The sequence below is a fragment of the Scyliorhinus torazame genome, chromosome 9 (assembly GCF_047496885.1).
Source record: "Scyliorhinus torazame isolate Kashiwa2021f chromosome 9, sScyTor2.1, whole genome shotgun sequence".
NCBI classification, from domain to species: Eukaryota; Metazoa; Chordata; class Chondrichthyes; order Carcharhiniformes; family Scyliorhinidae; genus Scyliorhinus; species Scyliorhinus torazame.
Genome location: NC_092715.1, coordinates 141,489,364 through 141,517,090, shown reverse-complemented (window position 1 = coordinate 141,517,090; position 27,727 = coordinate 141,489,364). Strand labels below are relative to the sequence as shown.

Here is a 27,727-nt window from a genome sequence, read left to right as displayed (position 1 = left end):
CCTCCATTTGTTCCACCAACCGCGTTAAATTTAACCTATGCAATGTGCCCCAATTCTTGGCTATCTGGATCCCCAGGTAACGAAAGTCGCTTGTTACCTTCCTCAACGGTAGGTCCTCTATTTCTCTACTCTGCTCCCCTGGATGCACCACAAACAACTCACTTTACCCCATGTTCAATTTATACCCTGAAAAATCCCCAAACTCCCCAAGTATCCGCATTATTTCTGGCATCCCCTCCGCTGGGTCTGCCACATATAGTAACAAATCGTCTGCATACAAAGATACCCGGTGTTCTTCTCCTCCTCTAAGTACTCCCCTCCACTTCTTGGAACCCCTCAACGCTATCGCCAGGGGCTCAATCGCCTGTGCAAACAATAATGGGGACAGAGGGCATCCCTGCCTTGTCCCTCTATGGAGCCGAAAATATGCAGATCCCCGTCCATTCGTGACCACGCTCGCCACCGGGGCCCTATACAACAGCTGCACCCATCTAACATGCCCCTCTCCAAAACCAAATCTCCTCAACACCTCCCACAAATAATCCCACTCCACTCTATCAAATGCTTTCTCGGCATCCATCGCCACTACTATCTCCATTTCCCCCTCTGGTGGGGGCATCATCATTACCCCTAACAGCCTCCGTATATTCGTGTTCAGCTGTCTCCCCTTCACAAACCCAGTTTGGTCCTCGTGGACCACCCCCGGGACACATTCCTCTATTCTCATTGCCATTACCTTGGCCAGGATCTTGGCATCTACATTTAGGAGGGAAATAGGTCTATAGGACCCGCATTGTAGCGGGTCCTTTTCCTTCTTTAAGAGAAGCGATATCGTTGCTTCAGACATAGTCGGGGGCTGTTGTCCCCTTTCCTTTGCCTCATTAAAGGTCCTCGTCAATACCGGGCCGAGCAAGTCCACATATTTTCTGTAGAATTCGACTGGGAATCCATCCGGTCCCGGGGCCTTTCCCGCCTGCATGCTCCTAATTCCTTTCACCACTTCTTCTACCTCGATCTGTGCTCCCAGTCCCACCCTTTCCTGCTCTTCCACCTTGGGAAATTCCAGCCGATCCAAAAAGCCCATCATTCTCTCCCTCCCATCCGGGGGTTGAGCTTCATATAATTTTTTATAAAATGTCTTGAACACTCGATTCACTCTCTCCGCTCCCCGCTCCATCTCTCCTTCCTCATCCCTCACTCCCCCTATTTCCCTCGCTGCTCCCCTTTCCCTCAATTGGTGTGCCAGCAACCTGCTCGCCTTCTCCCCATATTCGTATTGTACACCCTGTGCCTTCCTCCATTGTGCCTCTGCAGTGCCCGTAGTCAGCAAGTCAAATTCTACATGTAGCCTTTGCCTTTCCCTGTACAGTCCCTCCTCCGGTGCTTCCGTATATTGTCTGTCCACCCTCAAAAGTTCTTGCAGCAACCGCTCCTGTTCCTTACTCTCCTGCTTCCCTTTATGTACCCTTATTGATATCAGCTCCCCTCTAACCACCGCCTTCAGCGCCTCCCAGACCACTCCCACCTGGACCTCCCCATTATCATTGAGTTCCAAGTACTTTTCAATGCACCCCCTCACCCTTAGACACACCCCCTCATTTGCCATTAGTCCCATGTCCATTCTCCAGGGTGGGCGCCCTCCTGTTTCCTCCCCTATCTCCAAGTCTACCCAGTGTGGAGCGTGATCCGAAATGGCTATAGCCGTATACTCCGTTCCCCTCACCTTCGGGATCAATGCCCTTCCCAGCACAAAAAAGTCTCTTCGCGAGTAGACTTTATGGACATAGGAGAAAAACGAGAACTCCTTACTCCTAGGTCTGCTAAATCTCCGGGTCTACACCTCCCATCTGCTCCATAAAATCTTTAAGTACCTTGGCTGCTGCCGGCCTCCTTCCAGTCCTGGACTTCGACCTATCCAGCCCTGGTTCCAACACCGTATTAAAATCTCCCCCCATTATCAGCTTTCCCATCTCTAGGTCCGGAATGCGTCCTAGCATCCGCCTCACAAAATTGGCATCATCCCAGTTCGGGGCATATACGTTTACCAAAACCACCGTCTCCCCCTGTAGTTTGCCACTCACCATCACGTATCTGCCCTCGTTATCCGCCACTGTAGTCTTTGCCTCGAACATTACCCGCTTCCCCACTAATATAGCCACCCCCCTGTTTTTCGCATCTAGCCCCGAATGGAACACCTGCCCCACCCATCCTTTGCGTAGCCTAACCTGGTCTATCAGTTTCAGGTGCGTTTCCTGTAACATAACCACATCTGCCTTAAGTTTCTTAAGGTGTGCGAGTACCCGTGCCCTCTTTATCGGCCCATTCAGCCCTCTCACGTTCCACGTGATCAGCCGGGTTGGGGGGCTTCCTACCCCCCCCTTGTCGATTAGCCATCCCCTTTTTCCAGCTCCTCACCCGGTTCCCACGCAGCTGTATCTCCCCCAGGCGATGCCCCCCCCGCCCATCCCCTCCCATACCAGCTCCCCCCTCTCCTCAGCAGCAGCAACCCAGTAATTCCCCCCTCCCACCCCCCCCTGCTAGATCCCCCGCTAGCGTAATTACTCCCCCCATGTTGCTCCCAGAAGTCAGCAAACTCTGGCCGACCTCGGCTTCCCCCCGTGACCTCGGCTCGCACCATGCGACGCCCCCTCCTTCCTGCTTCTCTATTCCCGCCATGATTATCATAGCGCGGGAACCAAGCCCGCGCTTCTCCCTTGGCCCCGCCCCCAATGGCCAACGCCCCATCTCCTCCACCTCCCCTCCTCCCCCCATCACCACCTGTGGAAGAGAGAAAAGTTACCACATCACAGGATTAGTACATAAAACTCCTCTTTTTCCCCCCTTTTTAACCCCCCTCTTCGCCCCCCACATTCGCCCCACCACTTTGTTCAAACGTTCTTTTTAATAACCCGCTCATTCCAGTTTTTCTTCCACAATAAAAGTCCACGCTTCATCCGCCGTCTCACAGTAGTGGTGCCTTCCTCGATATGTGAGCCACAGTCTTGCCGGATGCAGCATTCCAAATTTTATCATCTTTTTATGAAGCACCGCCTTGGCCCGATTAAAGCTCGCCCTCCTTCTCGCCACCTCCGCACTCCAGTCTTGATAAACGCGGATCACCGTGTTCTCCCATTTACTGCTCCGAGTTTTCTTTGCCCATCTAAGGACCATTTCTCTATCCTTAAAACGGAGGAATCTCACCACTATGGCTCTGGGAATTTCTCCTGCTCTCGGTCCTCGCGCCATCACTCGGTATGCTCCCTCCACCTCCAACGGACCCGCCGGGGCCTCCGCTCCCATTAACGAGTGCAGCATCGTGCTCACATATGCCCCGACGTCCGCTCCCTCCACACCTTCAGGAAGACCAAGAATCCTCAGGTTGTTCCTCCTTGCATTGTTCTCCAGTGCCTCCAACCTTTCCACACATCGTTTCTGATGTGCCTCATGCATCTCCGTCTTCACCACCAGGCCCTGTATGTCGTCCTCATTCTCGGCTGCCTTTGCCTTCACGACCCGAAGCTCCCGCTCCTGGGTCTTTTGTTCCTCCTTTAGCCCTTCGATCGCCTGTAGTATCGGGGCCAACAGCTCTTTCTTCATTTCCTTTTTGAGCTCTTCCACACAGCATTTCAAGAACTCTTGTTGTTCAGGGCCCCATGTTAAACTGCCACCTTCCGACGCCACCTTGGTTTTTGCTTGCCTTCCTTGCCGCTGTTCTAAAGGATCCACTGCAATCCGGGCACTTTCTCCTCCTTTTTTCATCCGTATCCAGGGGGGATTCCCTTCTGGTTTACCGCACAGTGTTTTTAGCCGTCAAAATTGCTCCTATCAAGAGCCCAACAGTCCGTTTCACCGGGAGCTGCCGAAACGTGCGACTCAGCTGGTCATCGCCGCACCCGGAAGTCCAGTTTCTCGTTTTTAATGAAGGTCCATGCTTCTTCCGCCGTTTCGAAGTAGTAATGCCTCTCCTGGTGCGTGACCCACAGTCGCGCCGGCTGCAACATCCCGAACTTCACTTTCTTCTTATGCAGCACCTCCTTGGCTCGATTGAAGCTCGCCCTCCTTCTCGCCACCTCCGCACTCCAATCCTGATACACTCGTACCACCGCATTCTCCCATCTACTACTCCATACCTTCTTGGCCCATCTCAGAACCGCCTCTCTATCATTGAAGCGGTGAAATCGCACGATCATCGCCCTAGGTGGTTCTCCTGCCTTTGGTTTCCTCGCAGGGACCCGATGGGCCCCTTCCACTTCCAAGGGGCCCGAGGGGGCCTCGGCTCCCATTAACGAGCGTAGCATCGTACTCGCGTAAGCCCCGCCGTCAGCTCCTTCCACTCCCTCGGGGAGACCCAGGATCTGGAGGTTCTTTCTCCGTGATCTGTTTTCTAGGACTTCAATCCTTTCGATGCACTTCTTATGGAGCGCCTCGTGCGTCTGCATTTTGACCGCCAGGCCCAGGATCTCGTCCTCGTTGTCAGTCACCTTCTGCTCCACCACACGGAGCTCTATCTCCTGGGTCTTTTGTGTCTCCTTAAGCCCCTCAATTGCTTGTAGCATCGGGGCCAGCACCTCCTTTTTTTTTTTTAGCAGCTCCACACACCGTCTTAAAAATTCATCCTGGTCCGGTCCCCATGTTGCCTGGGCTCCCTCCGCCGCCATCTTGCTCCTTTCTTCCTTCTGCCACTGCCCTCGAGGATTCTTCGAGAACTGGCTGCCGCCGCCGATATTTTTCTTTTTCGCTGGGGGGGACTCCTTGTTGTCTCACCCCACACTGGGTTTTGTCCCGATAAAATTCCCCGTTGGGGCTCTTAAAAGAGCCCGAAGGTCCGTTCGAGCTGGAGCCGCCGAAACGTGCGGCTTAGCTGGTCATCGCCGCAACCGGAAGTCAAAAGCCCACAAATAATAATTGCCCATGTCATATAACAGATATGACCAGTTCGGTTTTAGCCAAATGTGGAAGAGGGGTCAGTGGTGTTTCTGAAACCACAATGCCTAGGTACATAAACTTCTTCAGTTTAAGTTCAGAAGTAGCATTCTCGCTTCTAAACATGTGACCTTCTGACTCCTTGTTTTAGACTTGAGTACATAACCTAGGCTGACATTTCAGTGAGGTTCTGAGGGAGTGCTGCACCTTGAAGTAATGGTTGTTGGATGTGATAAAATGAGATTATGTTTGGCCCTTCAGGTGAATGGAAAAGATCCTTTGGCACTTTTTGAAGAAGAGCTAAGGAGTCTGCCTGATCTTTCTTTAGTTATGAAGCACTTTGAGAAAGATTAAATAAATAGATGCATGTTATTCCTCTTTATGGCATTCCCAATGATTAAAAAATTGTGCCAGAGTTGTTTTGCTTAGAAACTTGGTAGCTGTGACCATCGGTATGACATTGCAGTATTCTGGAGGATTTTTTAGTGCCTACTCAGGAAAACATTCTCGTTTACCTCGCATTCTTGCTGCTTAGACTATATTTGTATCCTGAAATAACTACTGTAAAATCCTATGCAAATTCAATGCATCATATTCAAACGGTTAAAAGCAAGTGTGAAATTGAGTTCAAAACTTGGATGTCTTTATGTAGAATGGGATTGAGATTAGGAACCCACAAATAAAAATTGAGGGATTCTGAAAAGGAAACTTGACTTTGAATGACTTTGAACATATCTTTTTTAAGAGAACGCAAACAACTGTTTAACTGGAATAAATCAAAAATGTTTTGAACCTTTGTTTCCCTTTCTCACCCCACCCAGTGGTTAAGAAATCCAGGCCCACGACACGAGAAACGGACTTTGTTTGGAGATATTGTGTGCTTCCTGTTTATAACCCCTCTGGCCACAGTCTCTGGCTGGTTGTGTTTGCGAGGTGCAGTGGACCATCTACATTTCAGCAGCCGACTTGAAGCAGTTGGACTCATTGCATTAACTGTTGCACTCTTCACTATTTATCTATTTTGGACTCTAGTAAGTGTGCATTATAATTTTCTTGTAAAAGCCATTTGCCACAAATCTTTGTATTATAGTTGGAACATAATGATAGATCTAACTATTTTATATTCATCAGTAAGTATGCTGAAATAAACAGCAATGAAGCAACTGTGTTCTGCTTTGTTGAAAGATTTTCCATGAGTCAGTATATGTGCCCATCTCCTTCAGCACTTAATTGTTGCAGTGACAAGAGTTTCCAATGAACCCTTTTATGGGCAGTAACAACTTGTAAAAATCATTGCTCTAACAAAGCTGTCCTCTACTTAACAACTATAATCCTCATGTGTCTCTATGAAGACTACTCATAAAATGAGAAGCATTGCACCCCTTTCTGTGCTACGTTCTATTCACTGAAAAGGAGAATTTTGAGACAATTGGGGCACGACTCTCTGGAAAAATTTCTAAGTTCATTTGTGACGGGTTTGTCAGGGAGTTTCGCCAGCGAGTTCCCCACTGCTATTCAATGACACTTAGTCATTTTTTTGGGCCCTGGGGAGATTCTCACTGGCTTAACCCACACATCGAATTTTCTTTTAGCTCTGGGGAGCTGATTGGGCTGCCATTTTGAAAGGCTGCCCCGATCTCTAAGTGAGCTTGTGGGTCCCCCACCCATGGGCAATGTCACCCCCCACAAACATGGGCACTACCCACACCCTCCAAGTGAGGACATCCCCACTATGGGTCCCGCAAAGACCCTTACAGCACCCGCTCCCTTCCAGGACCCCCACCCGTCACCACCTCAACCTCATAGAGGCCCCTAACCTGTCCTGCACATTCTACTCTTCAAACCTCCCCTCCACCTTCCTTTCATGGACATCGCCCCCATCGGGCCCTGACCCTCGGCTATGCCACCCTGGCACATGGACACCCTTGCACTGGCACCCAAAGAGTTCTCCTGCTGATTTGACAATGCCATTTGGGCACCTTGGCAGTGCCAGGGTGGCAGTACTAAGGTACCCACATTCCAGGGGGAGCGCTAGAGGGCAATCCTGCACTGACCCTGACTACCGAGAGGTCTCCGATGGCTGGGTAGACCCTCTGGGTGCCATCCACCTGATCCACGTATGTGTGCACCAGTACTGAACCGCGCCCAGCTGAGGCCTCGCTGGTGAGGCCAGTGGATTCCGCGATGCCGGTGGATAACGGGTAAGTTCACCGAAGCTGGTTTTCAAGCCGACTTTGGCATGCAACATTTGGTCCCGCCACTTGTGAGCAGGATTCTGACTTGAGTGGATCCCATGAGGCGCGTAAACGTCCAGGAAGTCCATGAGGGGGCTCTCCTGGGATTCACCGGCTGCACCGCGCTCGAGTCAGAGCGCAACGCGGCCAGTGGATCGAGCCCTTCAATATCTGTTCAAAATCAAGCTCAATCAGCAAACAAAACCTTGATTCAAAAGATGGAAGAAATTGATGGCAGGAGATACTTTGAAGTGCATTGTCCACCATTTCTGATTTGTCACTATTTGGTTTTAAAATTCTCATGTTCAAACCCTTTCATGGCTTGAGCACACCCAACTGCTCACCCTTTTGCTCTGTAACCTCCTCCAGCCCTGCAACCCGCCAAGAACGTTCAATTTCTTCGACTCTGACCTTTTATACATCCCCTTTACCCTACCACTGAAAACTGTGTTTACCTCCTTTTGGGAAGAATTTCTACCCTGAACTTGTCAGTTTCCTCCTTAAAATGTAACTTTTAAAATCTACCTCTTTAAACAAGCTTTTAGGAAACTATCACAATATTCCATCCAAAGTTGTTTCCAATTTTTGTCAGATTATGGGTCATTGAAGCACCTTGGAATGTTTCCCTACTTAAAAGGCACTGAATAGATGTAAGTCTTTTGCTGTATCTGTATTTCTAGGTCCTTCAAGCCTTCTGCAACCTTCACTTCCTCTTTTATAATTCACTACCCCTGCATAGGAAATTCTGTTTCCAACCCACTTAACTGGAAACTGTTGGGATGTGTAGAGTTTTTGTCCTCTCACTTGTGATATGAACACTGATAAAATTGAAAACCACTGAGACTTTCCCCAGAGTATTCGGGTATAGCAATTCCAGCCATTTTTCCTGCCATTTTTCTCTCTCCTGAACCACTCCACACGCCCCTAATAGCAGCTATATTGAAGCTATCATTTGATTTGAAATACCAATAGCAGCATTCTAGGTGTAAATTGTGACAGTGATGTAATATTCTCATCTTTACTGGATTAAGCGATGCATTTGATAATTTCTCCAGTGCACTCGCATGTGGTATTCGATGTGTGAAATGCAATGAATTAGCAAAATGCAAGTCTATGGAGATGTGAAGGGGGACAGATTTCTGTTTTCAAGCACCAGATATTGGTGCAAAAAAGCAATATGCTGACAGAAACAAAATTTCAAGACCGAAAATGTTGGAAACACACAGTAGCTCAGGCAGCATCTGAGAATAGAGAATGATAGAGTTCATGTTTCAAATTTATGACCTATTGTCAGGGCTAATCGGGATTGATTGCTGTCATGTGAGAGTACCTTTAAAAAATGGATGTTTAAGCAATGTACCTTTAAGAAATGGTGCTGATCATATTACTGAAGTGATGTCAGAGGGTGGGGGGGAGCTGAGCTCACTTCTGCTTTTTGAGTTTCAGTTTGAGAACACAGCTGGGAGTGTCTGTTTGTTTTGCTGTGAGCTGCAGGATGAAACCGAGTTGGTCTGTTGATTTCTGCAATCCAAAGACTATTAATATATTGAATGTAACCTAATGTGCTCCTATTTTTTGAAGGTTTGAAGTCTTTTGGATGTTTAAAGGAACAGTTTGAAGGATTATTTAATGTTGTAGTCTTTTGGGGTTATCTTTGAAGTAATGAGTGTTAAGATATTCAATGTTTGTTTTAAAAGGGTTAACTTGAGTTCATAGAATAAACATTGTTTTGTTTTAAAAACCACTTGTCCATTGCTGCTGTATCACACCTGAAGAGTACGCCATGTGCTTCCCACACCATAATCTATTAAAAGTTGTGGGTTGAACTCCATGAAACACTTTGGGGTTCTGTAAACCCGGACCCATAACAATTACCATTAAAAAAATATAGCTGTTTCACCTGGCGAGGTGAAAAGTCAGACATTGCAGTGATAAGGTCCCTCATGGCAGGCTGGTGCAAAAGATTAAATCACATAGGGTCAGGGGTGAACTAGCTGGATGGGTCCAGAACTGGCTTGGCCATAGAAGACAGTAGCAGTGGAAGGGTGTTTTTCCGAATGGAGGCCTGTAACTCGTGGTGTTCCGCAGGGATCAGTATTGGGACCTCAGCTCTTTCCAATATATATATATATATATATATATATAAATGACTTGGAAGAAAACGTAGGGTGTCTAATCAGCAAGTTTGCAAATGACACTAAGATTGCAGGAGTTGTGGATAGTGATGAAGATTGTCAGAGAATACAACAGGATATAGATATGCTGCAAAATTGGGCAGCGATTATGGCAGATGGAATTTAACCCGGACAAATGCAAAGTGATACATTTTGGTAGATCAGGTGGGATCTATAAAATAGATGGTAGAACCATCAGGAGCAGAGACACAGAGATCTGCGCGTGGAGGTCCACCGATCCTTAAGAGTGGCAGGTTAGGTGGAAATGGTGGCAAAGAAAGCATATGGCATTCTTGCCTTCATAGGATGGGGTATCGAGTATAAAAGCTCAAACTTATGTTACAGTTATATAGAACATTGGTTAGGCCACATTTGGAATATTGTGTCCAAATCTGGTCACCGCACTATCAGAAGGACGTGGAGGCTTTGGACAGAGTACAGAAAAGGTTTACCAGGATGTTGCCTGGTATGGAGGGTATTAGCTATCAGGGGAGATTTGAATAAACTGGAATTGTTCTCCCGAGAGATACAGACGCTGAGGGACAACCTGATAGAAGTTTATAAAATTATTAGGGGTACAGATAGGATGAACCGTTTGGAGGCTTTTTCCCAGGGTGGAAATGATAATTACAAGGGGGCACAAGTTCAAGGTGAGGGGGGATAGGTTCAGTGCTGATGTGTGGGACAAGTTTTCTTACACAGAGGGTGGTGGTGGCCTGGAATGCATTGCCAAGTGTGGTAGTTGAGGCAGATACGTTAGTGACCTTTAAGACTTATCTGGATAGGCACATGAACAGACAGGGTATAGAAGGATACAGACTGTTGGTCTAGATTGGACACGTGATCTGCTCAGACTTGGAGGGCTGAAAGGCCTGTTCCTGTGCTGTATTGTTCTTTGTTCTTGTCCCCAAATTCTGAACACGCTGGCAGTGTTGTCAGAGTTTACTTGGGCTTGTCTCAGAAACTTGCCTCGAGGTGCCAGAGTTTTTGGGGCATTAAAAATACCCCATAGCCATGACCAGAGATAGAATCATAGAATTTACAGTGCAGAAGGAGGCCATTCGGCCCATCAGGTCTGAGTCTGCACCGGCCCTTGGAAAGAGCACCCTACCTAAACCCATACCTCCACCATATCCCTGTAACCCAGTAATCCCACCTAAGCTTTTTGGACAGTAAGGGCAATTTAGCATAACCTGCACATCTTTGGACTGTGGGAGGAAACTGGAGCACTGGGAGGAAACCCACGCACACAAGGGGAGAACATGCAGACTCTGCACAGACAATGACCCAAGCCAGGAATCGAACCTGGGACCCTGGGGCTGTGAAACAACTGTGCTAACCACTGTGCTACCATGTCACCCCAAGATAAAATGCACCCTAAAGTGGGAAGAAAATGCAAGCAGTGATTTTTTTTTTTTTTTAAATGAGGGAAGCACTCTCAAAATGTGATCATTTTAATTCAATATCCTTCCTCCTGTTTTAGTTTTCAATCATAATTTAGTTGAAGTATCTCCTCAGTTTCAGTCTAGTCATAAACTGATGAACATTTTTTGCTATTTCTTGAAAATGCTGTATTGTATGTTAAGTAAGCTGATGGCATTTAGTGGCAATAAGTTGGTTCATAGTAACCATTTCCTTAACAAGACTAGGAATGAATATTTTAATTTTGTCTAACACTTTCTGGGCTAGGAGATTGCGGTTTAGCTTTTTTGCTATTTGTGTCATGGGGATACGAGGGAAATTTATTCATGCTGAATTTATTTTAAACCCACCAGGTTTCATTCCGTTATCACTGTCGATTATACAATGAGTGGCGTCGAACCAATCAAAGAGTAATAGTGCTTATCCCAAAGCCACCGGGTGCATCATCTTCTCAACAATCACTTCTTGGTCTGCATCCAATGAAAAGGAACTCAAAAGAGACAATTGTATGACTTCTGTCATTCTCATAGGATTCTGAGTTGGAAATTCTATGAGCTCTAGCCAAAGCCAAATAATTTAGTATGTCATCTTTCTTCACAAGTTATCCTGCTTTCCTCACAAATTAGCCTAGTTTCGCAATGCAACGACGTAATGGGCCTTGGATGGTTTGATTATTTTGTCAGTTTTTCATAAAGTTATGTAACTTTTATTACTACAATTGGGGTTACAATATAGCCCTTTATAAACATTGCTGATAATGTTACTTTGTATTTAGTTTCATTTTAACGTCAGATAATTTCTTTATGCATTTGTGTTTTTTCCCCTAATTGGCTAATGTACGTGATGGTAATGATATATATTTTGTGTAATATTCTCGAAAATGGGGATGATGGATCACTTTTCATTTTCTGCTCCTGTTTCATCAGATTCAGAGAATTGTCGAGTTTCCAGAGCTTAGAATGTTTCTAACTGTAATTGGTTATCACCTAATTTGTCATGGGGAGGGATGCAATTTTAATATCAACTTCTGTGAAAATACTTGTTGACTTATTATCCTAAAGTTTAACTTTTTCACAACATTATGCAAGTGGAATGATTTTATGGCGTGTTGATCATGATACCACTATGCAGTAGATAGTCACTTTGAAATACTTATAACCATTCCATCGGAAAGAAATATGGGACAGGTTTCCCAATTTTTAAGACTCCTTAATATTTTAATTACACTGATAATTCTAAGCAGTTATGACTGAGTTATGCATCATTAGGCCTGACTACAGTGTTGCTTTGGATGTAATATGCTTGTATTTTTTAAAAAAAGGCAGTATGAATTTATTTTGTATTGGAAATATTTCTTTAAATCAATAGCATGGTGCCGTAGTCCCAAATATGCCTTGGTGCATAATTGCAGCATGGTAGCACAGTGGTTAGCAATGTCGCTTCACAACGCCAGGGTCCCAGGTTCGATTTCCGGCTTGGGTCACTGTCTGTGCGGAGTCTGCACATTCTCCCCGTGTCTGTGTGGGTTTCCTCTAGGTGCTCCGGTTTCCTCCCAGAAGTCCCGAAAGACGTGCTGTTAGGTAATTTGGACATTCTGAATTCTCCCATTGTGTACCTGAACAGGTGCCGGAATGTGGCGACTAGGGGCTTTTCACAGTAACTTCATTGCCGTGTTAATGTAAGCCTACTTGTGACAATAAAGATTATTATTATATTGTTTGCAAAATTGCTGATTAGCATATCTGAAAAGAGTTAATTCATCATAATAATGATGTTGAAATATTAAAACCTAATGGAACATTTTACCAGCAGTAATTAAACCTGAATGTATTGTGATTCGCACGCAGTACTACAGACTTTGTTTATGTTATTAAGTCAAATGTATAATGCATATCCAAATCAAATATATAATGCCATATCCAAGTCAAATGTATAATGCCTTATCAATGTATTGCTAACATAGTAATCAAAAGATATTCACTTATTTTTGTTTTACCAGATCTATATTGTTTCAGAATGGTAACTAAGTTAGCTCCAATTCAGTGCCATGAATTTTCTCAACTGCAGACAAAATTTCCAATTTTTTTTTCTTCTTTCACATTCTTTGACATTTTTTCAGGTTGTTTTAATTTCCAGAATTGTGTGACTTCCAATACTCGGATGTTTCTCTACTCTAAAATAACATAGGGTGAAACAAATAATCCTGTTCAAACATTCAGGGCAGGCAATTTTTTGAAGAATGCATTGATTTTTTTAAAATTAGAAATTCCATTTAGAAATGTCTGAATATGACACAATCGTAACTGACCTGAAAATTTGGCATGTTGACTACATGTAAGTATGCAAAACATTAGGGATAATGGCAATAGAGGGAACAAGATATTGTGCCCTTCTAAAGTTAAGTGTTGATTCACCTTAACACTCTAAATTTCTACCTCTTGGAAAGTATGTATAAAGAGAGATGCCATCCACATTGTGTGCCATTTTATTAACTCCTATATAAATTACATGTATCTTGTGTAAGTAATGTGATTTTGTTTTTTTACCTTCAATGTGTATATTAAACAAATTGCTTTTCTTTTAAAATACTAAGATGGAGGATTCGAGGGAAGGGTAATAATTGGATTTGCCAATGTATTCCACAAATGTGGATCAAGTCGGTGGTCATGGCTTTATTAGTCATGCATTGCCATAACTTCTCATGTGAATGAATTTGCTTATCAGTAAAATTTAGTTTTATGTATTTTCTTCTCCGTGTTGTTCACTTTTGCAACTGTAATAATTTATTTACAATTTTTGTATTAACCAGGAACAATAGTAATGGAAATAAAATTTGAAATACATAAATGATATCCTGCATTAATTATATATTATTGATCCTTATTTTAGTTAGTGAAAGAAGTTAGTTCCCCTTTTCAGTAATCTTGTGCAAATATTAAAAACATGGGCTTATCATGCAATTGCTAGAATCATAGAATGAAACAATAAAAAAGAAGATCGTTCAGCCCATTTTCTGTGGTAGTTCTTTGGAACTATTAGTCCCACATTCCTGCTGTTTCCCCGTAACCTTTAATTTGTTTTATTCCTTCAAGTATTTATCAGATCCCTTCTGAAAGTAAGTATTGAATTTGCTTCCAACACCCTTTTAGGCAAATCAACTCCTTACATATTTATTTTTCCTTATCACCATTGGTATCTTTGGTTCCTCTCCCTTCTGCCACTGGGAACCTTTTTCCTTTCAAGCTCCCATTAAACTTTTTGAACTAAATTTTAAACACATCTAACAGATCTTCTCTTCTCCATCTTCTCTGCTCTTAAGGAACACAACTCCAGCATCTCCATAAAACTGAAGTCTTTCAAGCTGGTATTATTCTAGTTGTGCATGAACTCTTCCATCCATTCTAACGTATGGTATCTAGAATTTAACACCGTGCTTCAAGCAGAGGCCTAATGAGTGTTTTTAGAAAGCTATCGCATAACTTCCTTGTTATTGTGCTCTTTTTTAAATAAATCCAAGGTTAACATCCTCCTCAACTTGTCATGTTGCCATTAAATATCTGTGTTAACATGCCCACAGGTCTTTCTGTTCCTGCAACCCCTTTTAAATTGTACAATTGATTTGCATTGCCTCTTATTCTTCCTACCTAAACATATCACTTCTTACTTCGGTGTTATATTTCATCTGCTATGTGTATAACCATTTCACTAGTCTGTCTATATCCTCCCAATGTCAGTTACTGTCTTTCTCACTATTCATTACTTTTGAGTTTCAAGAATTTCAAACTTTGCCCAATCTCAAGTAAACAGAGCATAATTCAAAGTACATTTAAAAATTCAATGACTTAAGACCATAGGGCCCTTCAAATTATCTCCGTTAAAGTTAAGACCCAGCTAAAGTTGCCATTCAGCAGCTGGGACAAATTGTTAAAACGAACAGATGGGAAATTAGACATTGTTCCTGCATTGCAAACGCTCCTTTAGGGAGATTGGACTGAGTGACCAGGAATATTCCCTTATAATGACATTGGTTTGATTGATCACATGGAGTTAAGTTCTCGGCATTCTACTGGAGGATCAGAATATTGAAAATAATTATGCGGAAGATTCACAAACTACAAGAATGAAAGTTATAATTATGGAAGTCCTGAAAAGGTGGAACTTTTTCTTTTTGACGTAGAGAAAACTAAAGGGGGGGATTGTTGGGATTTTTAAGTTGTAATGGATAGTTTTAATGATTGGTAATTTGATAAACAGGTGGTATCATTACCACTTTAAAATCTGCCGTTGGATCAAGATGAAGGGTGCGATTCTCCGACCTCGTTACATTCTCGCTCGGGCGAAATGAGGTCGGTGAGGTCTGTACATAGTGGGAGAGGCCGAACACGGGAACCATGCCAGGTGCCAAACAGTTTGCGATGCAACCGGCCCGCTCCATCGGTGAAATCATCACCACTTAAGCCTTATTTCCATACAATTAACAGGAAAGTGACAAGAGGCAGCATGCTGGTTGTGCACAAGGGTGGGTGTTTAATGTGTGATACAATTCCCCACTCTCCCGATGGTGCCACCCTCCGTCTCCCTCCCCCGGTGCTGTCGGTGATCCTCAATGTGTTTGGCCTTCTTACCTCTACCGCTACATCTGGGTGTATCCCCAGGATGCACATCTGTGGTGGAAGCAGCCAGCTGCTCACTACATCCTATGGACTTCAATGCCCCTGGCGGGTGTTCTCGTTGGCACATGCACAGCCGTGCTGCCCTGTTCTGGTTGTTGACTGTGAGACACTGCTTCATCAGAGGGGTTGGAACATATGGGAGCTGGTAGCCACCGTCATCACTCCATTGGACGGGTCTGGGTTGCCACCCAGCATCCCTTCTTCCCGTCGGTGCCCTATAGAGCATAGAACATAGTGCAGAAGGAGGCCATTCGGCCCATTGAGTCTGCACCGAGCCACTTAAGCCCTCACTTCCACCCTATACCCATAACCCAATAACCTAACTATTTTGGATACTAAGGGCAATTTAGCATAGCCAATCCACCTAACCGGCACGTCTTTGGACTGTGGGAGGAAACCGGAACACTCAGGAAACCCACGCAGACACGGGGAGAACATGCAGACTCTGCACAGACAGTAACCCAGCGGGGAATCGAACCTGTGACACCACAGTACTAGCCACTGTACTACCATGCTGCCCTGGGGTTCACGTTGGGATGGGGGAGGGGGGCAGCTAGTTCGAGTGTTGGCTGCCCTGCACCATTTCGCTCTGCCTGCCTTGATGGCTCCCCGATGCCTGCACAATCTTGGCGATGCCCTGCAACGCCTCACAATGCCCACCTGCGACTGAGATAAGCTGAGAATGGGACATGACCCAAAGAACCTCATAAAGATCAACCTGGTACTGAGTAACATTACCCAATGAGTCACATGTTCTGTCGAGACCTTCAGCCATGGCAGCCACCGACTCCATGATACAGGGATCAGGGGTTATGGGGAGAAGGCAGGAGAATGGAGATTAGAAAAGTATCAACCATGATTGAATGGCGGAGCAAACTCGATGGGCCGAGTGGCCCAGTTCTGCTTCTGTGTCTTATGGTCTTATGGTCTTGGACACCTCCACTAATAGTGCAGACATCGTGCATCAGACTGTCCACTTTAGCCGCTACCTTAGCAATGTTGGCCTCGTTGCCACGCATTGCCGGCGACCATCTCCAGTGTCCGTAGCCCCTCGGACTCCAATTGGATATGGACCCGCTGGAGTGTTGCTGACACCTCCCTCTGAATGTCCTGACCGCATCTAATGTGTCCATCAGCTCTAGGTAACCCTGTACAGCCCTCCGACTGCTGTATCGCCAGGGGTTCATGCCACCACCTGATGTGCATTAGCAGCTGTGTGGTGCTCACCAGATTGTGACCCAGAAGCCTGGCAAACATAGATAGATACATAGGAACAGGAGGAGGCCTTTTGGCCCTTCGAGCCTGCTACGCCATTTATCACGATCATGGCTGATCATCCAACTCAATAGCTTATTCCTGCTTTCTCCCCATAACCTTTGATCCCATTCTCCCCAAGTGCTATATCCAGCCGCCTCTTGAATATATTCAAAGTTTTAGCATCAACAACTTTCTGTGATAATGAATTCCACAGGCTCACCCCTCTTTGTGTGAAGAAATGTCTCCTTATCTCTGTCCGAAATGGTTTACCCTGAATCTTCAGGCTGTGACCCCTGGTTCTGGACACACCTATCATTGGTAACATTTTTCCTGCATCTACCCTGTCTAGTCCTGTTAGAATTTTATTATTCTCTATGAAATCCCCTCTCATTCTTCTGAACTCCAGCGAGAACAATCCCAACCTAGTCAATCGCTCCTCATATGACAGTCCCGTCATCCCTGGAATCAGTCTGGTAAACCTTCGCTGCACTCACTCGAACAAGAACGTTCTTCCTCTGAGAAGAAGACCAAAACTGCACACAATACTCCAAGTGTGGCCTCACCAAGCCCTGTACAATTGCAGCAACACACCCTTGCTTCTATACTCAAAACCGCTTGCAATGAAGGCCAACATAGCTTTAACCTTCTTTACCGCCTGCTGCACCTACATGCTTACCTTCAGCGAATGGTGCACAAGGACACCCAGGTCCCGCTGCACACTCCCGTCTCCCAATTTACAACCATTCAGGTAGTAATCTGCCTTCCTGTTTTTGCTTCCAAAATGAATAACCTCACACTTACCCAAATTATATTGCATCTGCCACTGGTTTGCCCACTCGCCCAACCTGTCCAGATCTTGCTGTAGGACCCCTGCATCCTCGTCACAATTCACCCTCCCACCTAATTTGGTATCATCTGCAAACTTTGAGATGTTACAATTAGTTCCCTCATCCAAATCATTAATATATATTGTGAATAGCTGGGGTCCCCAGCACCGATCCCTATGGTACCCTACTGGTTACTGCCTGCCAATATTAAAGGACCCATTAATCCCGACTCTTTGTTTCCTCGCTGCCAACCAGTTTTCTATCCAGCTCAATACATTTCCCCCAATCCCATGCGCTTTAATTTTGCACAATAATCTCTTATGCGGGACTTTGGCAACCGCCTTCTGAAAGTCCAAATATAGCAGATCGACCGGCTCCCCCTTGTCGACTGTACTGGTTACCTCTTCACAGAATTCCAACAGATTTGTCTAGCATGATTTTCCCTTCATAAATCCATGCTGACTCTGAATGATCATGCCACTGCTTTCTAAATGTTCCGCTATAAATTCCTTGATACTGGATTCAAGCGTTTTCCCCACTACCGATGTTAGGCTTACTGGTCTATAATTCCCTGCTTTCTCTCTACCACCCTTTTTGAATATCGGAGTGACGTGAGCTACTCTCTAATTTGCAGAGGCAGTTCCAGAGTCTATAGAATCCCAGAAGATAACCACCAATGCGTCTACTATTTCCAGAGCCGCCACCTTAAGCACTCTGGGATGCAGATTCTCAGGCCCTGGGGATTTATCCGCCTTCAATCCCATCAGTTTTCCCAGCACCATTTCTCTACTAATGTTGATCTTCCACTGTTCTTCCCTCTCGCTAAACCTTTCATTCTCCAACATTTCTGGGATCTGATTTGTGTCCTCATTTGGAAAAACAGAACATTTCCCACCGAGGTGCGTGTCTCTGCACTGGTGGAGGGTGCATATGACAGCTGTGCCGCCTCGATCGTGGCTTCCTTGGAGCTCTCTTCTGAGGTGGTCTCATGGAAGGCTGGAAAGAGGGCCACCGCCATCAGCTGGAGGACCTGCGGGAGAATGGACATGTGGTCAGTGGGAGGGCTGGGTCAGTCTGTAAGGCAATAATACATGGCAAACTAAGCAATATTTACAAGAGTTAAGTCGATGGATTCAGTCACAAAAATTGACAAATGTTAAGTCTACAGATTCCGTCTTTGCGGCGGGCGACAAATTCTTGTTGATTGCCGCAGAGGTGGATCAGGAGCTGCCTGCACGTGGAGAGTGGGATCGCTGCCATTGTGGTGGTCGCGTGGGCCGGCAGGATCGCTGGCAGATCGGTGGAGCGGATCTGCAGAGGGCTGCGTAGTGGCCAAGCTTGCCACACTGGAGACATCTGCGTCCTCTTGCCGGACATTGCTGCTTTAAGTGGGTGGAGCCACAATTCGGACACGTCATGACGCTGACGTCAGCGCGATTCGTGCGATATCGCGCATGCGCAGTGCGTTCGGCTGACGTACGCACCTGTGCAGTCAGATTTTCGGTCTCGTCGTCCACTCGGTCGTGACGCGCATGCGCAGGGATCCAAGAAAAGCACGCAAAACAGCCACTCTCCTCGATGCTCAGGCCCTGCATCTGTGCAATGACCTGCACCCTTTCTGCCTCGTGGGAGGCCAGCTTTGCAGTTTCTGCCGCCCTGATGTGGGAGTAACGATTCTTGGCATGCTCATGGACAACGCACGTCTCGATAGCGACGGAGAGGGTAAACTGTTTGATTTTAAGGAGCTGCTACCACAGGGAGTCGGAGTGGACCCCGAAAACGATCTGATCCCGGATCATGGAATCAGCCGTCGAGTCATAGTTACATGACTGCACTCGGATGCGGAGATGGGTCAAGAAGGACTGAAAAGGTTCATCCTTACCCTGAAGCCTCTGCTGGAAGATGTACCGTTCAAAGCTCTCATACACCTCAATATCACAGTGGCTGTCGAACTTCAGCAGGACTGTTTTGAATTTCGTTTTGTCTTCACCGTCAGCGAACGTAAGCGAATTGTAGATTTGGATGGCGTGGTCCCCCGCAGTGGAGAGAAATAGCGCGATCTTCCTGGCATCCGATGCTGCCTCGAGGTCGGAGGCCTCAATGTACAAGAGGAACGTTTGCTTAAAGATGTTCCAATTGGCGCCGAGGTTGCCGGAGATGCGGAGTTGCAGAGGAGGGTGGATGTTTTCCATTTCGCTGGATGGCTGCTTGCTGGTCGATGCTGATTCACTCGAGGTAAGTCCGTCAAGATAAATATCACTCTGGTACCATGATGTGTTAGGCAGGTTGGTTTGATGCAGGGAAGTTAGAAACAGACGTCTAACACAGGAGAAGATTCAACACTGTTTTATTCAACTAGATGAACTGCTGTACATATTCAGCTGTGGGTTGACACCGTACTGATCTGACTAGTGACCTTGTAGTAGCCTGACCAGACTTACTAGCTACCGCATGGTGTTTGTGCTTGCTAGCTCATGGACTCTGACTGTCTCAGTAGCTGGGTCCCGAGAGAGCGGGAAACCTAGTGCCCTCTGGCTTTATAGTGGTAGTGTCTTGTCTGGTGATCGGCTGTGCTGTGTTGTCTGCTTACTGGTCATCCTATGTGTCAATCACTGCCTGTCTGCACCTCATTATATACATTAGTGGATATTATGACACCGCTCGCTACCACACTTAGAACCAAAGTGTTCACTGTAATATGTCTTCCCAAAATTCCCAGTCACACTCAAACAAAGCTCTTCCTATCCACAGCCTCTCAACTCTATATTCAAGTAAGAATGTTTCCAAACCTTACCTTGTTCCTCGTCTAGCATCAAACTGGGTAGGACTGCTATTGTCAGATTCCGTTCTTGTCTATCCAGATATCTGATTCCACGCATGCACTCAACTCTACCTCATTACCATTCTGTTTGACATTTCCATGGTCTCATTTGTCGTTTTGATTTGTCATATTCTTTGTATGACATCTGGTCCTGGATGCACAGAAATTTTCTGCAACTCATTATTGAGAAGACTGAAGCTATTGTCTTTGGTCCCTGCTGCCAGATCCCGTCTCTAGCCACAGGCTCCGTCTGGAAACTGTCAGACGTCAGACCAGACTGTTCGCAAGCTTGGTGTCATATCTGACCATAAGATGACAACATATCCACTCCACCACACACACCACTTACTTCCAATTAAAGTACATCTCATTACTCTGCCCGGCTGCAGCTTATCTGCTCCTGAAACTTCATTCATACTTTCACATTAGTCCATGCTAGAGATAGCAATATTCCCTCAGACAGCCTCCCATCTACAACACTAAAAAAAACTTTGAAATCATCCTAAACTGTAATCTGCACCAATTTTCATCCCACATTCACCCCTGTACTCGCTAACCAGCCTGGAAACCCTTCAATTTTAAAGATCTCATCCTTGTTTTCAAATCTCCACGGCTTCTTCTAACCTTAGCACTGGTGCCTCCTCCAGTTGTACAATCCTCCCGAGATCTCCAAGCACCTCCAGTGCTGACCTCTTGAGCATCACTGATTTTCATTGCTCCCCTATTGACGGCTGGGCCCTGAACACCCTCCTTAAACCTCTCCCCATCCCTATCATCCTTTAAGATGCACCTTAATACCTATTTCTTTGGCCTAATTTTAGCATTGCGTAGCTCGGTGTCTAATTTTATGCTCATACGCAGTGTCGTGGAATGTTCTAATGAGCAGAAATCTATATAAATGCAAGCTTTTATTAGGTCTATGCCGTTTTTCTGATGATTCTGTGGGTCTACTCTCGAAGTTACAGTGGACAACTGGAGAATGCACATGAAGTTCAATCTTTTAATATTGTGGTAACTAGAATTGAGAGAAAAACATTCTAAATTCAAACAAGAAATGTGCTGTATCCAAGCTGGCCACCTTTCTAATAGGTGCTACAGTGACATCTAGTGACTGAGGAAATAAACATTTTGAGATGTTTATCACCTGTCCCTAATTGATCTCAAGATGGTGGTGGTGAGCTGACATCTTGAATTGTTGTAGTCCATGTGGTGTGGGTACACCTAAAGTGCTGTTAGCAAGGGAATTCCATGGTTTTGACTAAGTGACAATGAAGGAACATCAATATAGTTCCAAGTCAGGATGCTGTGTGGTATGGAAGGGAATTGTAGGTCATGATGGTCCCATGCTCCTGGCTGTCCTTGTCCTTCTAGGCGGTAGAGGTCACAGGTTTGTAAGGTGCTGGCACAGGTGGCATAGCGCGTTGCTGCAGTACATTTTGTGAATAGCATGCACTGCTGCTGCCACTGTGCTGGTGGTGGAGACGGTGAATGTTGAAGATGGTAAATGGGGATCGAGTAGATTGCCTTGTCCTGGATGATGTCAAGCTTCTTGGATATTGTTGGAATGCATATCAGGAGGCGGCACAGTGGTTAGTACTCCTGCCTTACGGCGCTGCGGAACCAGGGTCACTGTCCGTGTGGAGTTTGCACATTCTCCCTGTGTCTGCGTGGGTCTCACCCCACCCAACCCAAAAATGTGCAGGGTAGGTGGATTGGCCACACAAAATTGCTCCTTAATTGGAAAAATGTTTAAAATAATGATGGAAACAAAGAAACATAGAAAATAGAAGCAGGAAGAGTCCATTCGGCTCTTCAAGCATGCTCCACCATTCATTACGACCATGGTTGATCATCCAACTTGGTAACCTGTGCCTGCTTTCTCCCCATCTCGTTTGATTCCTTTTAGCCCCATGTGGTATATTTAACTCCTTCTTGAAAACATACAATGTTGTGGCCTCAACTGCTTTCTGTGGCAGTGAATTCCATAGGCTCACCACTCTCTGGGTGAAGAAATTTCCCCTCATCTCAATCCGAAATGGTCTACCCCATATCTTTAGATTGTGACCCCTGGTTCTGGACTCCCCCAACACCGGGACCATCCTTCCTGCATCTACCCTATCTCGTCCTGTTGGAACCTTTTACGTTTCTATGGGACCTCTCTCATTATTAAACTCCAGCAAATCTAATCCTAACTGACTCAAACTCTCCTCAAGCATCAGTCCCATCTTCCCAGGATCATTATGGTAAACCTTCAGTGCATTCCATCCATCGCAAGAACATCCTTCTTTAGATAAGGAGACCTAAACTGCACAGAATTTTTGAGGTGCCGTCTCACCAAGGCCTTGTATAACTGCAGCAAGACAGACTCAAATCCTCTCGCAATGGCCAGCATACCATTTGGCTTCTTCACTGCCTGCTGCACCTGCCTTCTTACTTTAGCAACTGGTGTACCAGGACACCCAGGTCTTATTGCACATTCTGCTCTCTCAACCTGTAGCCATTCCGGTAATCTTCCTTCCTGTTTTTGCTACCAAAGTGGATAAACTCATATTTATCCACGTTGCATCCACCATGCATTTGCCCACTCACTCAACTTGTCCAAACCACACTGAAGCATCTCTGCATCCTCTCATAGCTTGCTCTCCTACCCAGCTTTATGTCATCTGAAAATGTTGAGATATTTAATTCCCTCATCTAAATCATTGATATACATTGTGAATAGCTGGAGTTCTAGTACTGATCCCAGCAGTACCCCACTAGTGACTGCCTGGCACTTGGAAAAATACCTGTTTATTCTTACTCTGATTCTACACCCAACTGGCTCCCTCTCAGGAGGTGAATTACTCCCCATTGGATTCCTAGCCTTTGACCTTCTCTGGTAGCCATGTATTAATAGGCTAGTCCAGTTCAGTTTCTGATCAATGGTAACCCCCAAGATGTTGATTGTGGGGGATTCAGCGATGGTAATACTATTGAATGCCATGGGGCGATGGTTAGATCCTTGCTTGCAGGAGATAGCCATTGCCTGGCACTTGTGTAACTTGACACTTGACTGTCCATGTCTTGCTGCATTTGTCATGGACTGCTTCATTATCTGAGGAGTCGCGAATGGTGCTGAACATTGTGCAGTCATCTGCAAACATCCCCACTTCTGGCCTTATGATGGAAGGGAGTTCATCGATGAAGCAGCTCTTGCTAGTTGCCCCGAGGACACTACCCACTGACATCTGTGATGCCGGGGACCTCCGGAGGAGACCGAGTTGGATCACCACTCAGCACATACAGTTGTGTAATTTTAAGAAGGATGTAGATATATCTCTTGAGGTTAATGGGATATGGGGGGGGGGAAGGCGTGATCAGGGTATTGAACCTGATGATCAGCCATGATCGTAATGAATGGCAGAGCAGGCTCGAAGAGCCAAATGGCCTCCTCCTGCTTCTATTTTCTATATTTCTATGTTACTCTGCAGAACTCCTGCAGTGATGTCCTCCAGTTGAGATGATTTGACCTCCAACCACCACAACCATTTTCCTTTGTAACAGGTATTACTCCAACCAGCAGAGAGTTTCCCCCTGATTTCCATCGACTCCAATCTAGCTAGGGCTCCTTGATGCCATACTTGGTCAAATGCTGCCTTCATGTCAAAGGCAGTCACCCTCCCCTCACCTCACCTCTGGCATTGTGCTTTTGTTCATGTTTGAACCAAGGCTGTATGAGGTCAGGAGATGAGTGACCCTGGCAGAACCCAAATTGAGCACCTGTGAGCTGGCTTTTGCTGAGCAAGTGCTGCTTGATAGCATTGTTGGTGACTCCTTCCATCACTTTGCTGATGGTGGAGAGTAGACTGATGGGGCGGTAATTGGCTGGGTTGGATTTGTCCTGTTTCTGGTGTACAGGACAAACCTGTGCACTTTACAACACTGGCATCTGCCCAGCAATGTGGAAGTGTACTGGAGCTGCTTGGCTAGAGGTGCGGCAAGTTTCGGAGCACAAGTCTTCAGTACTACTGCTGGAATATTATCAGGGCACATAACCTTTGCAGTATCCAGCAATTTCTTGATATAATGTGGAGTGAATTGTATTGGCTGAAGACTCACATCTGTGATACTGGGGACCTCCGGAGGAGACCGAGATGGATCATCCACTCTGCCCTTCCGGTTGAAGATTGTTGTGAATGCTTCAGCCTGATCTTTTGCACAGATGTGCTGCTGGGCTCCTCTGTCATTGAGTGAGGATGGGGGTAATTGTGGCACCTCCTCCTCCAGTGAGTTGTTTAGTTGTCCATCACCATTCACGGCTGGATGTCAAGAATCATCCTCTAAGAATTCCAGTAGATTTGTCAGGCATGATTTCCCTTTTTTAAATCTATGCTGACTCTTTAATTCTCCCACTTTTATTCTTTTATCCTGCCAGTTTTATTCGAAGTGCTTTGCTATTAAATCTTTTTTTATGGACTCTAGAATTTTCCTCACTACCAACTTCAGGTCAACTGGTCTATAATTCCCTGTTTTCTCTCTACCTCCCTCTTTTTTTTTAAATAGTGGGGTTACATTAGCTACCCTCCAATCTGTCGGAACTGTGAAGTGTTCCAGAGTCTATAGAATCTTGGTAGATGCCCAGCAACGCATCCACTATTTCTGGGGTCAAAAACTCAAGCACAGTGGGATGTAGATTATCAGGCCCTGGGGATTTATCGGCCCTCAATCACATCAATTTCCCCAGCTCCGTTTCTCTACTAATATTGATCTCCTTCAGTTCCTCCCTCTCATTAAATCCTGTGTTCCCCAACCTTTCTGGTATGTTATTTGCTTCCTCCTTTGTGAAGACCAAACCAAAATGTGTTTAGTTGGTCAGCCATTTTTTTGTTCCCCATTATAAATTCCCCAGTTTCTGATGGCAAGTGAACTACATTTGTCCTCCCCAATCTTTTTTTCTTCACATCCTATAGAAGGTTTTACAGTCAGAGTTTACATTCCTGGTACTCTATCTTCCCCTTCTTAATCCATTTGTCCTCCTTTGCTGAATCCTAAACTGCGCCCAGTCCTCCGGTCTGCTGTTTTTTCTGGACAATTTGTGTGGGATTCCCATGGACTCCCAATGTATGCAGTCCCCGAGTTTTGTGACGGGAGCTGTAACTAAGCACTCACCTTTTGAAGGCCCAACCCAGGCCTCAAAACATGTCACCGATGCCACTGCCCTTGGTTGCCACGGTCCCAGAGGTTGTCGAACCTGTCAACCACAAACTTCTTCCAGGCTGCGGCAGGTGACATTGGTAAAATCTCCCAGTTCTGTAACCACTTCAGCACAAGGGAGTTTTTATTCCCTCGTGGCTGGGTGAAGTAACTTGTTTGATGTAGATTGCAGGGTGCAAGGGCGGATCAACTGATTACCTATTACTATGTGCTCCTTATGAGAAGCCAGGTATATTTCTGCACAGACCATCAAAGCTACTTGGTAACAATTGGTTTATACCCCTCATTACTGGTCTTGGTGTTAAAAGACAAACCACTGATGCAGAGCTGACTTGCAATCGCGCTGTTACTGCAAGAAACCCTTTTGGGTTGCGTACATTGCTGGTGAGGCCAGCATTCATGGCCCATCACTAATTGTCTTTGAGAAAGTGGTGATGATCTTCCTTCTTGAACTGCTACAGTCCATGTGGTTTAAGTACACCCACAGTGCTGTAAGGGAGGGAATTCCGCGATTTTGACCTCCGAATAAATCTTCAGCCCATTTAAACAACAATTCTCCTGCCCGGACCTTCCTGCACATCTGAAATACATACATAACCTGTCTCTAAAGGTTAGTACACTCAACCTGGGCAGGAACGACAGGAATAGCAAACTCCACCAACAGTACCATCAACATCACAGTCCTTACAGCCACCATCTTAATGTTCTTACATTGTCCAACTTCAAAATATTGCCTTCATATAATACTGGGGAGTGACAGCCTGAGCATGGACAGCAGGTGCCAAACTCATGGAGCCAGGTCTTTAACCTATTAGGTGGCACTACCATCTATAAAGTCATGCTTAACATAGAACATTCAGTGCAGAAGGAGGCCATTCGGCCCCTCGAGTCTGCACCAACCCACTTAAGCCCTCACTTCCACCCTATCCCCATAACCCAATAACCCCTCCTAACCTTTTTGGTCACCAAGGACAATTTATCATCACCAATCCACCTAACATTCAAGTCTTTGGACTGTGGGAGGAAACCGGAGCACCCGGAGGAATCCCACGCCGACACGGGGAGAACGTGCAGATTCCGCACAGACAGTGACACAGCGGGGAAGCAAACCTGGGACCCTGGTGCGGTGAAGCCACAGTGCTATTCACTTGTGCTACCCAATTTCAACATTTGTACAAGTGACTGTTAATTTTGTCCTAAAGAAGTATTTTGGACTGTGGAGCAGTGGACCATTCAGCCCTTTGTGCCTGCTCAACTATTCAATAAGATCCGGCTGGATCTGATTGTGGCCTCAGATCATCTAGCGGCTCCTGCCCCCCAGCGCCCGAACCCTCTCTTACCGGCTCCTGCCCCCCACCCCCCGAACCCTCTCTTACCGGCTCCTGCCCCCCACCCCCCGAACCCTCTCTTACCGGCTCCTGCCCCCCACCCCCCGAACCCTCTCTTACCGGCTCCTCCGCCCCCCCCCCCACCCCTCTTTTACCGGCTACTCTCCACCCACACCCCCCCCCCGAATCCTCTCTTACAGACCCCCCCCCCCCCCACCGAACCCTCTCTTGCAGACTCCTCCCCCGCCCCCCCCCCCCAACGAACCCTCTTTTACTGGCTCCTCCCCCACCCCCGAACACCCTCTTACCGGCTCTCTTCTCCTCCCCCCCCCCCCCCCGAACCCTCTCACCGGCTACTCCCCCCGCCACCACCCCCCAAACCCTCTCTTACCGGCTCTTCTCCCCCCCCCCACCCCCTGAACCCTCTCGTACCGGCTCCTTTCCCCCCCTACCCCCCGAACCCCCTCTTACCGGTTCCTCCCCCCCCCCCCAACCCCCACCCTCTCTTTCCAGCTCCTCCACCACCCCCCTCCGAACCCTCTCTTACAGGCTCCTCCACCTCCCACACCCCGAACCCTCTCTTACCGGCTCCTCCCCGCCCCGCCACCCCCCCAACCATCTCTTACCAGCTCTTCCCCCCCCCCCCCGGAACCCCCTCTTAACAGCTCTCTCCCCCCCCCCCCCCCGGAACCCCTCTTACCAGCTCTCTCCCCGCCCTCCCCCCCGGAACCCCCTCTTACCGGCTCTCCCCCTCCCCCCCCCCCGGAACCCCCTCTTAACGGCTCCTCCCCCCCCCACCCCCCGAACCCCCTCTTACCGGCTCCTCTCCCCACCACCCCCCAAACGCTCTCTTACCGGCTCCTCACCACCCCCCC

At 46.5% G+C, this 27,727-nt stretch overlaps 1 protein-coding gene across 3 annotated transcripts in view; it reads left to right on the top strand.

Annotated features, from left to right (window-relative positions):
• The window catches only part of LOC140429501 (E3 ubiquitin-protein ligase MARCHF3), a 135,788-nt gene extending 122,188 nt beyond the window's left edge, over positions 1 to 13,600 (top strand). For all 3 annotated transcript variants that reach the window (XM_072516576.1, XM_072516575.1, XM_072516574.1), the window contains 2 exons: positions 5,745 to 5,954; positions 11,107 to 13,600. In XM_072516576.1, coding sequence (XP_072372677.1) covers positions 5,745 to 5,954; positions 11,107 to 11,265 — 369 coding nt within the window. In that variant the 3' untranslated portion in view covers positions 11,266 to 13,600. The remainder of the gene's footprint in view (positions 1 to 5,744; positions 5,955 to 11,106) is intronic.
• The last annotated feature ends 14,127 nt before the right edge of the window (positions 13,601 to 27,727 follow it).